General features: G+C 36.5%; 1 protein-coding gene across 3 annotated transcripts in view; it reads right to left on the bottom strand.

Moving 5' to 3' along the window:
* The window catches only part of ATP7A (ATPase copper transporting alpha), a 194,296-nt gene that overhangs the window by 33,950 nt on the left and 143,165 nt on the right, over positions 1–17,181 (bottom strand). For all 3 annotated transcript variants that reach the window (XM_047076262.1, XM_047076260.1, XM_047076261.1), the window contains 8 exons: positions 16,745–16,906; positions 14,778–14,854; positions 14,328–14,556; positions 13,010–13,243; positions 11,754–11,845; positions 10,369–10,496; positions 8,944–9,098; positions 8,592–8,726 (listed from right to left, as the gene is read on the bottom strand). In XM_047076262.1, the coding sequence (XP_046932218.1) occupies positions 8,592–8,726; positions 8,944–9,098; positions 10,369–10,496; positions 11,754–11,845; positions 13,010–13,243; positions 14,328–14,556; positions 14,778–14,854; positions 16,745–16,906 (1,212 nt within the window). The remainder of the gene's footprint in view (positions 1–8,591; positions 8,727–8,943; positions 9,099–10,368; positions 10,497–11,753; positions 11,846–13,009; positions 13,244–14,327; positions 14,557–14,777; positions 14,855–16,744; positions 16,907–17,181) is intronic.

Raw genomic sequence — 17,181 nt, 5'->3', positions numbered from 1 at the left:
TGTAATGACCAGGTTTTTAATCAATACAGATATAAGTAAGATATCTGAACCAGAATTTAAAATAACAATTATAAAGATACCAGCCAGGTTTCAGAAAAGCATAGAAGACACTAGAGAAGAAGACACTAGAGAATTCCTTACTGCATAGAAGACACTAGAGAATTCCTAACTGCAGAGATAAAAGAACTAAAAACTCGTCAGGCCAAAATCAAAAATGCTATACCAAGATGCAAATCTACTTGAATGCCATAACAATCAGAATGGACAAAGCAGAGTAATGAATCACATATAAAAGATAAAATTACTGAAAATAACAAAGCTGAAAAGAGGGGGGAGAGAATGGTACTGAATCACAATTGCAGACTTAGGGAACTCAGCCTAAACTGTAATAACATAAAGCATAATAACATTCACATCATAGCTGTACCAAAAGAAGAGAGAGAAAAAGGGGCAGGAAGTTTATTTGAGCAAGTTACAGCTGAAAACTTCCCTAATCTTGGGAAGGAAACAGACATCAAAATCCAAGAAGCACAGAGAATTCCCATTAAATTCAACAAAAGCCAGTCATCGTCAAGACCTTAGTCAAATTTACAAAATACCCAGACAAGGAAAGAATCCTGAAAACAAAAAGTCATTAATCTACAAGGGAAGACAGACCAGGTTCACAGCAGATCTCTCCACAGAAACTTGGCAGGCCAGAAAGAAGTGGCAAGATATATTCAACGTGCTGAGTGGAAACAATATGCAACCAAGAATACTCTATCCAAGAAGGCTGTCATTCAAAATAGAAGAACAGATAAAGAGTTTCCCAGACAAAAACTAAAAGATCTCATGACAACTGAACCAGACAATCAAGAAATATTAAAGGGGAAAAAAAGACCAAAAGCAACAAAGACTAGAAAGGAACAAAGAGCATCACCAGAAACACCAACTTTATAGGTGACACAATGGCACTAAATTCATATCTACCAAAATCATTCTGAATACAAATGGACTAAATGCTCCAATAGAAAGACACAGTGTATCAGAATGACTAAAAAAACAAGACCCATCTATATGCTGCCTATAAGAGACTCGTTTTATACCTAAAGACACCTGCAGATTGAAAGTAAGAGGATACAGAACCACCAATCATGCTAATGTACATCAAAAGAAAGCTGGAGTAGCCATACTTATATCAAACAAACTAGATTTTAAATCAAAGATTAGGGGTGCCTGGGTGGCTCAGTCAGTTAAGCGTCCGACTTCAGCTCAGGTCATGATCTCACGGTCTGTGGGTTCAAGCCCTGCGTCGGGCTCTGTGCTAACAGCTCAGAGACTGGAGCCTGTTTCAGATTCTGTGTCTCCCTCTTTCTCTGACCCTCCCCCCCTCCCTGTTCATGCTCTCTCCCTGTCTCAAAAATAAATAAATGTTAAAAAAAATTTTTTTTATAAAAAAAATCAAAGATTATAACAAGAGATGAAGAAGGCCCATATCATAATTAATAGTTCTATCGATCAAGAATATCTAACAATTGTAAATATTTAATGCCCCCAACTTGGAGGAACCCAAATATATAAATGAATTAATAACAAACATAAAGAAACTCACTGATAATAATACAATAATAGTAGGGTTCTTTAACACCCCCCTTACAGCCATGGACAGATCATCTAAGCAGAAAATCAACAAGAAAACAATGGCTTTGAATGGCACAATGAACCAATGGACTTAACAGATATATTTATATCATTTCATCTTAAAGTAGCAGAATACATATTCTTTTTGAGTTCACATGGAACATTCTCCAGAACAGACATACACTGGGTCACAAATCAGCCCTCCACAAGTACGAAAAGATTGAGATCCTACCATGAATATTTTCAAACCACAACGTTATGAAACTTGAAGTCAAAAACAAGAAAAAATTTGGAAAGACAACATATACATGAAGGTTAAAGAACATCCTACTAAAGAATGAATGGGTTAGCCAGGAAATTAAAGAAGAAATTTAAAAAAATACATGGAGGCAAATGAAAATGAAAACACAACAATCCAAAATCTTTGGGATACAGCAAAGGCAGTCCTATGAGGAGAGTATATTGCGATACAAGCCTACATCAAGAAGCAAGAAAAGTCTCAAACAACCTACTCTTACACCTAAAAGAGCTAGCAAAAAACCCAATAATGAAGCCTAAAGCCAGCAGAAGAAGGGAAATAATAAAGATTATGGTAGAAATAAATGATATAGAAACAAAAAAATCAGTAGAACAGATCAATGAAACTAAGAGCTGGTTCTTTGAAAGAATTAATAAAATTGATAACCCCCAGCCAGGCTTATCCATAAGAAAAGAGAGGGTGCCTGGGTGGCTTAGTCGGTTAAGCATCTGACTTCAGCTCAGGTCATTATCTCATGATTCCTGAGTTCAAGTCCTGCATCGGGTGAGCTCCAGCCCCACTTCAGGTGAGCACCAGCCCCACTTCAGGTGAGCTCAAGCCCTGCTCTGGTGAGTCCTATTTTTCTCTCTCTCTCACTCTCTGCCCCTTGCTCTCAAAAAAAAAAAAAAAAAGAAAAGGAGAGAGAGAAAGGACCCACATAAATAAAATCATTAATGAAAAGGAGATCACAATCAACACTACATAAACATAAACCATTAGAAGAGAATATCTTGAAAACTTATATGCCAACAAATGTGGCAATCTGGATGAAACTGACAAATTCCTAGAAAAATACAAACTACTAAAACTAAAACAGGGAGAAATAGAAAATTTGAACAGATTCATAACGAGGAAACAAAGAAATTCAATCTGTAATCAAAAATCTCCCAACAAACAAAAGTACAGGACCAGATAGATTCCCAGCGGAATTCTACCAGATATTTAAAGAAGAGTTAATACCTATTCTTCTCAAACTGTTCCAAAAAATAAAAATGAAAGGAACTTCCAATCTCAACCTATGAGGCCAGCATTACCTTGATTCCAAAAAGAGACAAAGATCCCACTAAAAAGAGACTTACAGGCCAATATCCCTGATGAACCTGGATGCAAAAATTCTCAACAGGATACTAACAAATTGAACCCAATAGTACACCGAAAGAATTATTCACCATGATCAAGTGGGACTTATTCCTGGGCTGCAGGAGTTATTTCATATTTGCATATCAATCAGTGTGATATACCACATTTATAAAAGAAAGGATAAAAACCACATGATCCCCTCAAAAGATGCAGAAAAAGCATGTGACAAAATACAGCATCTATTCTTGATAAAAACCCTCAACAAAGTAGGGGTAGATGGAACATACCTCAATATCATAAAAGCCATATATGAAAGACCCACAGTTAGTATCATCCTCAATGGGGAAAAACTGAAGCTTTTCCTCTACAGTCAGAAACAAGACAGGAATGTCCACTCTCACCACTACGATTTAACATAGTATGGAAGTCTTAGCCTCAGCAGTCAGACAACAAAAAGAAATAAAGACATCCAAATTGGCAAGGAAAAAGTCAAACTTTTACCATTCACAGATGACATGATACTCTGTGTAGAAAACCGAAACACTCCACCAAAAAATTGCTAGAACTGACACATGAATTCAGCAAAGTTGTAGAACATAAAATCAATGTTCAGAAATCTGTTGTATTTCTGTACACCAATAATGAAGCAGCAGAAAAAGAAATCAAGGACTCAATCCCACTTATAATTGCACCAAAAACCATAAGATACCTGGAATAAACCTAATGAAAGAGGTAAAATATCGGGACTCTGAAAACTATAGAACACTTATAAAATAAATTGAAGAGGACCCAAAGAAAGGGGAAAACATTCCATGCCCATGGATTGGAAGAACAAACATTGTTAAAATGTCTATGCTACCCAAAGCTATCTATATAATTAATGCAATCCCAATCAAATTTGCACCAGCATTCTTCTCAAAGCTAGAACAAACAATCCTAAAATTTGTATGGAACCACCAAAAAACCCAAATAGCCAAACCAATTTTGAAAAAGAAAAGCAAAGCTAGAGGCATCAGAATTCTGGACTTCAAGTTATATTACAAAGATGTAGAAGATGGGCTAAATAGGTAATGGGTATAGGAAGGCACTTGTTATGATGAGCACTGGGTGCTATACGTAAGTGATGTATCACTATATTCTCCTGAAATCAACATTATACTATATGTTTTTTTTTAATTTTTTAATGTTTATTTATTTTTGAGAGAGAGAGAGAGAGAGAGAGAGAGAGCGAGCACAGGTGGGATAGGGGCACAGAGAGAGAGGGAGACACAGAATCTGAAGCAGGCTCCAGGCTCTGAGCTATCAGCACGGAGCTGGACACAGGGCTCGAACTCACGAACTGCAAGATCATGACCTGAACCCAAGTTGGACGCTTAACCTACTGAGCCACCCAGGTGCTCCTATACTATATGTTAACTAACTAGAATTTAAGTAAAAATTTGAGGAAAAATGGAGTTATTTATAAAAAATAAATAAAATAGTATCTCTTAAAAAACAAAATGGAAAAATACTAAACCTCTACCAAGAGCCAGCATTTTTGCTTGCTCATCTGGAGGACTCTCCCACTAGACAGGTGGTAAGAGTACTTAAAAAAAAAAGTGACTCTTGGGGCACCTGGGTTCATTGAGCATCTGACTTCGGCTCAGGTCATGGTCTCAAGGTTTGTGAGTTCGAGCCCCACATCAGGCTCACTGCTGTCAGTGCAGAGTCTGCTTCTGATGCTCTGTCCCCTTCTCTCTCCCCTCCCGCACTTGCATTCTCTCTCCAAAAATAAATAAACATTAAAAAATAAAAGTGGGTCTGCTATAAGGGAAGATCTTGTTTGGTCCAGTGAGGGGAGAAAGGATCTAGCTTCCCTTCTCTGGACTCCATCCAAAGTTCCAATCCATCAACCACCATTAAGTACAATGCCTATTTTAGTAATAATTGTAGATTTCAAGTAATACTACATATAATCTTCAACAAAGAAAAAAGTTCCAAAGGAGACCAGTAGCTTCTTAATATAGGCACATGACTTTCCTGAGAAGTTAAACTGGAGAGTTTCCACCCGAAGGACAGAAATTGTTAAGAGGCAATGTGTAAACCTCATACACCATATCATATACTCTGCAATAACATATTACATTCCTAAGAAATGCTCCTTTTTAGTGCACCTTTACTTTTCCAGTATCAAATCTTCTACCCTATCACCTCTCTTTAAGCGCTTCCCTCTAACCTCAATTTCCTTATGTTCTCGTTATTTGGTAAAATCACTTTACACTTAAAGAACTAAATATTTATGTAATAAAACTAGAAGATAAAATAAATTAAACTCAAGTTAATTTCCTCTGCAGAGTTGTATGGTAGTGAGGAAGGTGCTATTATTTAATTCCTCTATGCCCTCCACACTCACATACATCTGCTTCTTGGTAAGTCTGGGGTTGGGGAAGTTGCACCTTACTCTTACTCTCGTATATGCCCTTTTGAGGCAATACAAGAACCCAAGGGAGAAAACGCTGGCAAAGTTGTCATACACCAAGCAGCCAATTACTCCTGAAATGAAGGAAAGTTCACTTGGTCTCTCCTAAACAGAAGAGAATGTCCAAGAGATAAAATGTTTTAAAAAACCACTGTAGATAACAACGAACCTAGCACTGGGTTCCTCTGAGTGCTCAAGAAGAGAAAGGAAATCAAGTAGCAGTATTCAGAAACAGTTCTGGGTTACAATCTGATGAGGTCTCTCTCTCACTCAGGGAGAGGTTGCTTTTTCATGTTGGTAGGGAGGCAGGAAGGAGGCATGGCTTAGACATTGGTGGTGGTCTCCTTAACGGGTTGGATGCTATTAATCTCCACAATGAGGCCTTTGTCAGCTCTACCGGCCTCCTTTACCTGCCCTTCAAAGGCTCATGTAATTTCCTCAAAAGTCCTGCCATGGGTATCAGGGACTTTGAAAAAGATGAAGACAAAGAAGAAAACAAGGAAGCCAGTGAATACAATAAAAATGTAGGTTCCTAAATAGAATGCAGCTGAGGGGGAAAGGCAGCCCAACCAAAAAGTTGGAGGTCCCATTGGAATAACCAGCCTCTGCCATTGCAGCTGGGTGGCGTACATGGATGAAGAGTTTCGACACAATAAACCAGGGAATGGAGCCTGGGCCAATTTCAAAAAACGGCACGAAGACCAAGACAGACACAATACAGACAAAGCTCTTCCAATTATACTTGTCCTTTAACAACAAAGAAACAGTCATGAGGATGGAACAAAATGCCATGTTTCCAAGGCTAATCAGAAGTAGAGTCTTCCTCCCTGCTCTTTTGACCAGAAACAGAGAAACTGCAGTGAAGACAGTATTAACCATACCCGCACCAATGGTGGTATAGACTGGCTCCCCAACATCTGCATCTTTGAAGATTCCTATTGAGTAACAGAACATAGCATTGATTTGAGAGAGCTGCTGGGAGAGCTGGAGTATGGTGGAAATGACAATATGCTGTCAGTAACTGGACACTCTGAATAGCTCCAGCATAGTGACTTGCCTTTCTTGTGCCATCCTAGCACTCCCATCTTTCATCTCCTGGATGTCCTGACTGAGTCACGTCTTGGGTGCCCCACAATCACTAGATGTTCTCCTTAGCAGTCTTTTCTTCCTTTCTGTTAATGACCAAGAATCTAGGACTTTCAGGGCAAGGTGGAAGGGCTGTACTTTGTAGGACAGCTAGATTGATGGTGAAGCCCAACAACAGGGGCCAAAGCTCTTCAGTCTCCAAGATGACTTTCAGACAAAAAATCTGAGCCACCAGAATCCTGACAACAATTCCCAGCTAGTTAGGAATGCCAAAGCTCCCCCAACCCCGTAGGACAGTAGTAGATATCTCTCCAAGGTACATGGGCACAAACCTGTGCAGTGTCCACAGAAGAGGCCAATAATCTATTGGCCCAGGATCAGCATTTCAACAGACTCTGCTACTCTGGAGAACCCCATAAGGCAGGCACCAGCAACAGCCAATAGGTTGACAATAAGCATTGAATCGCGCCTGCCAAAGCAGTTGACAAAAGTCCAATAGAAAAGGAGGCAATCATACCATTAATGGAGAAGACTGCCACAGACAAGGACCAGAGGGAAGTGAGTACCACCTGAGTGGGAGAGTCTTCTAATCTCTTTTCCAAAGAGTAACTGAGAAAATTCTTAATAATTGTCTCAGGAGCACCGATGACTCCAGTGTTGTAACCAAACTGGAAAGAGCCTATTGAATCAATGGAGATGGCAAAGAGACCTTCTGTGTTTCCATGGCCCTAATTTAATTCTTTTCCAATCTTCAATAAATATCTAGGAGATCCCAGAGACACCTCTTCTAGCCAACAAAACCTTCAAAATGTCCTTCTTGGCAGTAAGTTTTTCTTCAGGTCCCCAGTAAGGCTCTACATCTCACCCTCACTCTCCTGATTCTACTTGTTCTTTAAATGAAGGAACAGGTGTGCCTGAGTGGCTCAGTTGGTTAAGTGTCTGACTCTTGATTTCGGCTCAGGTCATGATCTTGTGGTTTTTGAGTCCTGAGTCCCTGTGAGCCCTGGGATTCTCTGTTTCCCTCTCTCACTGACCGCTCCCTGCTCGTGCTCCATCTTTCTCACTCTCAAAATAAATAAATAAACATTTTCAAATAAATAAATAAAGGGACAAACAACATGAAACAGTGTACAGCATGGTATTTTTTAAAATAAAGAAACACAACAAAGTAAGACTTTCTTAGTAGTAATGGCTTTACAGTGCTAGGTTCTCACAAAGTTCTCAAATACTTTAAGTGTTCATCTAAGAGATATTTATCTACCTAGAAACAGAGTTGGGAGGGACTAAAGCTTATGCTTTAATATATGTCATATGTGCATGTTTTCACCTACACTCATTCCAATCTTGCAATTTAGGTATTATTATCACTACATTACAGATGACAAAATCGAGGATAACAGAAGTGACTTAAAGGTTATATCTCTAATATAAGGTACAAGCCAGGTCTACTTTACCACTTTATGACACCATACTTTAGAGACTATTATAGAAATACAGAGGAACAGACATTAATATTACTTTATATTTATAAAGCATTTAATAAATTACAAAGTGTTTCCAATATATCCTCTTATCAAACTTTAACAACAACTGCAAGTTATGCAAGGATGGGTGTTATTAGAATCTCACTTTATAGATGATGAAACTGAGGTTCAGAGAGAAATTAAGTTGACTTAAGATCACACTGATGTTCAGTTTCCTCATCTATAAAATGAGATTCTAATAACACCCATCGTGCATAACTTGCATTTGTTGTGAAAGTTAAAATAAGAGGATATATTGGATGATATATTGGAAACAGAGCTGAGATCCCAAGTCTTTTCTCAATACATCTATAGTCCTTCAAGTAAGCAAAGTCATGTTTGTAATGAGACTAGTATAAAATATAAAAGTTCAGTACTAGAAATGCAAATGTTATTGTTATTATCCTCCCACTTCAGGCCCTTAAAGTTACTAGTAATTATAAAATTATTTTCCAACTAACAGTTTATGCAAAAGATTCACCAACTGTTTTTTCCATATGGTAAAGAGTTTTTACAAGTCACTTACAGGAAAGTAGGTTTCCACAATTTCAAAATTCAGAAATCCAATTATAATCCAAACCAAGAGGGTAGCAATGGAAATGACAACAATAAAAGGAACAAAGTAGCCACTGAGTTTGTCTGCAAACTGCTGGATAGGAGCCTAGAATGATAACAACAACAACAATAACAACAACACATGTATCAAGGTCTCTTTTTTGTAATAGAGTATTATTTGGTATTACACACAAATATTTAAATAAACTCCATATTAATGCAACTAGAGTTAATCAAATGAAAATATAAAAAACTAGATCAGGATTATACTGAGCACTCTTTAAAAAAAAATTCTTTCAGTTTCTCCTAGGGAGTTAAGTTACCTTTGATGTTTGTGCCTCTTCCACAAGTTTGACAATTTGAGAAAGTGTTGTGTCAGCTCCAACATGGGTTGCACGGATAAGTAGTGACCCATTCTGGTTAATGGAACCAGCAATCACTGTGCTGCCAGATTTCTTAGCCACTGGCATTGCCTCCCCTGTATAAAGGAGTAAAGACAGATTTAGATTTAGGGAACATTAATAAATACTATCTTGAAACATGCTGTTATTCATTAATTGTCAAAAAATATGTAGAAAAGTGATGCTTACTTCATGAAATAGAATCTGGACAAATGCCTAGGTGAAAGTTGCCCTCCCTTTTTCCTTATGTCAGTTCTGAGCCAAACCCAGGGATATATATCTTAAACTGGAAAAGCCTATTAAGGTTTTTAGGCAGACATGTCTAAAGACAATGTCTTATAGGCAGACATTTTTAAAGCTCCACCCTAGCCTTAGATCATTGGTTTTCTAAATGTTCCCAAGGAGCACTTAGAAATGTGGGAGTTCTTGTTTGTAATAACTCCCGGTGGAGCATGTGGTGCTGCTACTCCAATTTAGTGGGCCAGGGTCAGGGATACTAAGTATATTACAATGTGTAAGCAGTTCCCCAGAACTAACAATTGTCCCATCTGAATTGGCAATAGCACCCTATTGAGAAACACAGAGTCCTAAAATTATTTCCTCATAGTCCATAAGCTGAGCCTCTTCTGGAGTCATCCTGAGGGTTAAGGTATTATTTTGGTTCTGTTCTGGATCAGCCTTAGTTAGCTAAGATCTCTAAAACTACTCCAAGGCCTCCTTTCTTAGAGCAGACCCTGAGGTGGAAAACCTGGAGTCATATGCCAGCTCAGACCAGACCAGTCTTTAGGGAAGGAAAACAAAATAGGTTATTTGCTCAGGAAAATCTGCCAAAGTCTCTTGCGCTCTACATCAGAATGAGAAAACTTCCTTTGGCTACACATTCTAGTAATAAACAATCCTCAGTTAAAAAAGCTTTCAGTAGGGGCGCCTGGGTGGCGCAGTCGGTTAAGCGTCCGACTTCAGCCAGGTCACAATCTCGCGGTCCGTGAGTTCGAGCCCCGCATCGGGCTCTGGGCTGATGGCTCAGAGCCTGGAGCCTGTTTCCGATTCTGTGTCTCCCTCTCTCTCTGCCCCTCCCCCGTTCATGCTCTGTCTCTCTCTGTCCCAAAAATAAATAAACGTTGAAAAAAAAAAAATTAAAAAAGCTTTCAGTAGCATAACTAAAAACACAAAGTAAATCTGCAGAAATTGATTTAATACAGTCTTAAAAAGAATTCACGTTCTCTTTGCTCATTATTTACTCATTCCATAGTTTCTACAAAAAAGCTCTCCACTTTTTATTCCTATTTTTCATTATCACTTTGGATTCATTTTACTTTCATGTCATGATCCTCTGAAAGAACATACCTGTGATAAGGGACTCATCTACCATAGAATGTCCTTCAATTACACGACCATCCACTGGAAATTTGCCTCCTGGAACCACTTTAATGATGTCTCCACGTTGTACAAGTTCCACATCCACTTGTTCTTCACTGCATATGAGTTAAAATAAAAAGCATTGAGGGGTGCCTGGGTGGTTCAGTCAGTTAAGCGGCTGACTCTTGATATCGGCTCAGGTCGTGATCTTATGCTCGTGAGATTGAGCACTGCATCGGGCTCTGTGCTGAGTGTGGAGCCTGCTTGAGACTCTCTCTCTCCCTCTCTCTCTCTCTCTCTCTGCCCCTTCCTCCACCCTCTCTCTCAAAATAAATAATTAAAACTTTAAAAAATATTAAAAAAAAAATAAAAAGCATTGGGAAAATATGTTTCTCACCCTGATCTTTCCATGCAAGCTTGTTGGTTAATGTCAAGCTTGTAGCTCCGGAACTGCTACCAATGGAAACTAGAACTAACATTTAAGCTAGGAGCTACAATGTTAGTCCTGTTCACTGTTGGGGAATAGTTCAGTATCTGGCACAAAATAGGTACCCTATATGTTTGTTGAATAGTCACTGAATGAATAAATGAAAGCTTTAGAAAATAATGTGATGGGTTTTAGTTAAGTAAACAATTTATTTATTGTGTAAATTTGCCTACATAGTTTTATGAATATACAAATGAGAAATACAAAAGAATGAAATCTTAAAAAAAAAAAGACTGAAATCTTATCAAGCCTTTAGCTCTAACTTCCAGTTTACAGATAACATAGGAGTTAGAGAACAAGTTAGATGACAACACAAGGAAGCAAAGAGTTAAATTCAGATTGTGTGATATTCTGCAGGACATCACATTGATGGATTCTTCTCTAATAAGTTAATTGCATGGCGGGGGTTGAGGGGGTGGTAGGTGGGAGTAGGAGGGTGGTAGAGAGGGAGGAGGGAGAACAAGATGGAAGAGCTGTTTTAGATTAAAAGAAACGTGTTAGTCAAATGCATCAACATGTAGAACTTGTTTGATTTTTATTTCAAACAAAGAAACTTTCAACTTTTGGGAGACAACAAGAGAAATGTGAATATAGACTGTATAAGAGATGGTATTAAGGTATTGTTCATTTTGATAAATGCAATATGGTAGTTAGATACATGAGAATATGTCCTTTTTTAGGAATATTTAGCAGTAAAACAATATGACTGGAATTTAAAATACTACTGCAACAACAGAAAGATATTTAGATGAAGTCTGGCCAAATGTGAATAACTCAAATCTGGGAGATAGATTAGGTGAGTTCATTATACTCTTCTACTTCTGGGTATATTTGATATTTTTTGTAAGAAGTTAAAGAGAGAAGGGGGAAGAATGAAAATAAATACCTTAAGAGAATATTATCAGAGTCAAGAGTTACAATAGTTGCTTCTGTAGCTTGTAGTGAAATTAGCTTGGCAAGAGCCTCTGATGTTTTGCCCTATAAATAAAAAACAAACATGTTAACAATGCTAAGGAAGAAAAATCTCAGGTTTTACCTAAAATAAAGATATAATACTTAACATTTACCCAAGAGATAATTTTAGGAATATTAATCAGTTAAAATTAGAAAATATTTCACTTCAAAAATATTAAGTATACAAAATATAAAATATATTATTAGGCATAATTTATAAATAAATAATGTAACTTAATAAGAAAAGCATCAAGAACTCAGTTACATGAGCAAAGGACATGATTAGGAAATTCATGTAAGAAGAAATTAAATACCTGATATGTGGAAAAATGTTTATCCTTGCTATTAATGGAAGAAATGCAAAAGAAAGCAACTCTATGATACCATTTAATGCATACTAATTTAGCAAGAATTTATACAGGAGTTAATGCCAATGAAGTTGTAGTAAAACTACTTTACTAATGTACTCTTGTTGATAAAAAAAATTGTTACAACTTGTCGCATGAGCCATAAAAAGATTTATGCTCTTTACTCATATACTTTATAATTTATCCTAAGATACTAATTCAATAGAAATTACTATTAAACATGAATATGTTTAATGCAAGATTATCTAAAATTTAAAACTGGAAACAGTCTAATTGAGAACAAAACAGGAATGGTTTAGTTGAGTGACAGCACAATGATTTGCCAGAGTATGATTCAGAAAATACCAAATAATTATCTAGACTGCAAAATGGGGAAAAAGCTGTATAATGTTAAGGATACAAACTGGTATGTACACTATGTTTGCCACTCTAAAATATAAAGGTATCTCGAGCAGAATTAGAAAGTAATTTCCATTATAGTATGGGATTATGGGTGAATATTCTTTCCATCATTATTTTAAATCCTGTGGTCACATCAATTTTCCCATTAACAATATGATATAAATAAATATTTATCAAATGTCTCTCTGTTTAAATCTCATGTTTAAATGAACATGGATGTACTATACTATCTACAGTATTAATTCCATTAATTTGGTAAATCTTCTAAAGGAAAATTTAACTTAAAATATTACCAAAACAGAAGTACTTCTTTTGTTAACTATATAAATCAATGCATATTTCCAATAATTGGACTCGAAAATATTACAATCATTTATCTACCCAAGATTTTAACAAACGTCACCCGTTCTTACTTTACCTTTGCTATATGTTCCAGCCACCGGCCTAGTGCAATAAAGACAAATAGCATAGGAGGTGTGTCAAAGAAAGTAATAGGGTTTACTTTGGCTCTTTCATACATTGCAACCAGAAGAATAACCAAAGAGTAGGCAAATGCAATGGTGGTTGCCAGCACAATCAGTACATCCATATTTGCAGTTTTATGCTTCAGGGCTCTATACGCCTGAATGTAGAAGTACCAGCCTCCAAAAAACTGTAATACAGAAACAATAATTACTGCTTTTTAAAAAAATGCTGAAATCCAAATGTTTATCTCAGTAACAAAGATACAGTAATAATGTTCATTTCCTTTGACTTTTATCTAATCCAGCAACACTAAGGAAAGATTTTAAGCTGAAACAATAGTGTCCGTATTTTAGCAGGTATGTGCATGTAGGGATTCAAATTGCTGTAGAAGCTCTTGGCAGCTGTCCTCTATGATCCAATGGATATTCCATAATATAAAGAAAGATAATCCTTGGATTATTCTTTTAGATGCTAGCAAAAACGAGAACTAAGAAAAAAAAAAGAACTAAGAAAAAAATTACATTTTTTGACAAGGGTTTTTTATGGAAAACTCTGTTCCCCCTATCCAAAATTCAACCTAAGTGTATATCACAAGCTACTGGAACTGCTGGCTGTTTTCATTGGTATACATAACTGAGAAGCTTATTTTTCATTAGTATAGAGAAACACACTAGGATTTTCTTAAAATCATCATAACTTTTTATAAGAATCAGAAAAAGGAATAGATTTATTAGATAGAAGTGTTCTACAGTAAAAGTTTATCTCAAAAGAAGAGTTGAAAACATACAGAAAATAATGAACTTCAGTGCTAGGGAGAAATAATAAAAATAATAACATAATATTATAATTGCCACCATTATTTTAGTTTATATAATTAATAATTAAGTAACATTTAATATACTAATGTGAATATAATTAATTTTAATATATTTAATATGGAATATTAAGTGCAAATATAGATAAATAAAATATAATCTATTATAGCTTTAAATATACAATTATATACAATAGCAGATATGAATGCTAAATTCATATCTAAATATGAATTGAGCTCTTATTCTCTGCTTTGCCATTAAATAGTACCCTTAAGAGTTAAATGGAATTTATTATCTACTTTAAGCACTCAATTTAAGATTATTTTTATAAAGCATCCACAGCATAAAATGATCCAACTTCTGACTAATACCTGTTTTGCAACTGAAAATAGCCTTTCCTGTCACATTTTGCTGTTTTACATTATTAACATACATCTTTGCTAACATTTCACTTGCCTGTACAGGTACACACAACAAAAAGGATAGCAAATTCATAATGGACAGTCCTGGCAGGATCTGGCGCTCCAGGAACATAGAAGAAGAATGAATGTTGATCATTTCTTCTTGACTCATGCTCTGATTATGGTGAAGAGTTGCAAGATGGTGGTCCATAACCATCATATATATCATCAGCCCCATGACAGGAATACAGAAAAAGAGGCTCACAAGGAAGGACCGTCTCCACCTCACGTAGAAAAGAAAAATCATTTGAATAAGTAGCTTATGGTTAAAGAGTCTACATAGTACAGAGAAATACAAATTGTGACCACTCCACCCGACATAAGGATGCCACTGTAAAAACTAACATGCCAACAGGATGTTAAATTTATAACAAGGAGTCAAAATCTGTTTTTCACTGACACACCAAAAGCACTTGTTTCTTACTGACACACCAAAAGCACTTACTGTCTTATTTCTCGTTTATGGTCCAGGTGGCTTGCTGACCGATCCTTTTTGACCAAAGAAGCTTCAAAACCTAAGCTCTAAGGAAATTCATGAGAAAACAATTATTTCACTGAATGTATAAATATTATATAGAGAAATTCTAAGTCATGGTATTGTCATTAAGAACAATTCAACTCAATTACTGAGTGCAAGGCACTCTGGGGAATATAAAGATGAAGATGTGCTTCCTTAATTACTTGTGTTTATAATCTTCCTTCAAAGAAATGAATATTTCCCCAATTCTAGTTAATGTCTATCCTACTGCTCTCAAACTAATGATTTAACTCAAGTGCAGTTGCCCTCACTAGAGATTCTTATTACACCAAAAAGTAAGATAAAGCCTCCACTAAGTGATTTTAGAAAAAAAGCAGAATCTGTTACGTGGTCAGGCTGACAGAGTGTTTGATGATGTAATAAAGACAGAATTCAATAGTAAAATCATAAATCTTACATTTAGATAAGAGTCATCCACTAGTATTGATGTACATTAATCATTTCTTCTAAATTTTAGCTTTGACAGCTGTCCATCCCTCCCCCGAACAAGTACAGAAAACTGAATAATAGGCCACAAAAACTAGCACCATATTAAATATATTATTCAAGGCTTTGCATATGTTGGCTTTACTCTTGTTCTATCAGAAAAAAAGAACATGAACAAAAATTTTCTTGAATAAGACAAAGTATTAAAGAAAACTACACATAAGTAAGACTCATATGTGCATAGACAGTAACATACACTATATTTTCAACTGCTAAGAAAAATGCTGTCATCTTACATTTGTTGGAAATGTAGCACAGTGAAAAAAGCAACCATGAAATTTGGGGTCAGAAAGAACAGACTCAAATCCCAGCTATGACACTTACTACCTATGTGACTTTGGGCAAGTAACTTAACTTCTCTCAACCTGAGTTTCTCCACCACCAAAATGAAGATGACAGCACTGTTGTGAGAATTAAATTAAGAGTTGAAGCTTTGCAATCTTGGAAACTGGCTCAAAGTAGATACTTGATAATGCTAGCTTCACAAGATGTTAATGGTATTATTATCTATAGTAATAGGATCTTATCTGAACTATTAATATCTTCAGATCATGATAACACCAAGGCTATACCACATTAAAGTTTTTAAGGCACTCTCACATGTACTACTACCCACTTAAGATTTATTGAAGAACACAGGATAAATTTGCTACCAAGACAAGAGTTTGGTCTTTTAAATGTCTTACTTTAACTTAAAAATACATCATTTGCAAGGAGAATCAGACTTATTAATACAGAGAGCAATCTGATGGTTGCCAGAGGGGAGGTAGGTGGGAGATGGGTAAAATGGGTGAAGAGGAGTGGGAGATATAGGCTTCCAGTTATGGAATGAGTAAGTCATGGGAATAAAAGGCACAGTATAGGGAATACTGTCAATGGTATTGCAATAACATTGTATGGTGACAGGTGGTAGCTACACTTGTGGTGAGCACAGCATAACTATGGAGTTGTTGAATCACTATGTTGTATACCTTAATGTAACATCATTGTGACAACTATACTCAAATTTTTTAAAAAATACATCATTTGCTTTGACCTAACAAACAACAAAGCATGTAGCATGTTGCTTTGCTTTCTTAGTGATTAATTAATCTTACAACAAATTGTACTTTACTTCCATTTTCTAAATATTTTTAAATGATTTGTGATTCTACCTTCAGTCTGCTCCTGATTAATAGTGCCAACATGCCTTTGCCTAACTCTTCCTGACAAAGACCAAGGAAAAAAAAAGGGTATAAACACACATTAAATTTGAGACAGATGTTATTGAGAGTAATCAAAGGGGCCAGATCTTGTTCACTGTTTCTATCTGATACAAACCAGAAGTGATTCAACAGAGGGCTGACTGAATAGGTAAGAACACAGAAATGCAAAGTCTTAACACTTACTTCAACTGTATGGATAATATCCCTGGGACCAATAATTTCTGGGTCATACTTAATATGTGCTTTGTTGGTTGCCAAGGCCACAGAACAGTAGAAGATCCCTCTGTGTTTTGTGAGGATAGACTCTATTTTATGTACACAGGAGGCACATGTCATTCCTCTCACCTGTTAAAGACAAAGGTTTTGTTATTCAGAAATCTACTTTTTCCTCTATTAAACATGAATTGTAACATGGGATTAACACACAAGATCTTATCTGCACTATTAATATACTTTAGAAAATTGTAGGGGCGCCTGGGTGGCGCAGTCGGTTAAGCGTCCGACTTCAGCCAGGTCACGATCTCGCGGTCCGTGAGTTTGAGCCCCGTGTCAGGCTCTGGGCTGATGGCTCGGAGCCTGGAGCCTGTTTCCGATTCTGTGTCTCCCTCTCTCTCTGCCCC

This window comes from Lynx rufus, unplaced genomic scaffold, assembly GCF_022079265.1.
Source record: "Lynx rufus isolate CCGP_SWC_20201006 ecotype Redwood Valley unplaced genomic scaffold, mLynRuf1.p SCAF_14, whole genome shotgun sequence".
NCBI classification, from domain to species: Eukaryota; Metazoa; Chordata; class Mammalia; order Carnivora; family Felidae; genus Lynx; species Lynx rufus.
This window is presented reverse-complemented; position numbering and strand designations above follow the sequence as displayed.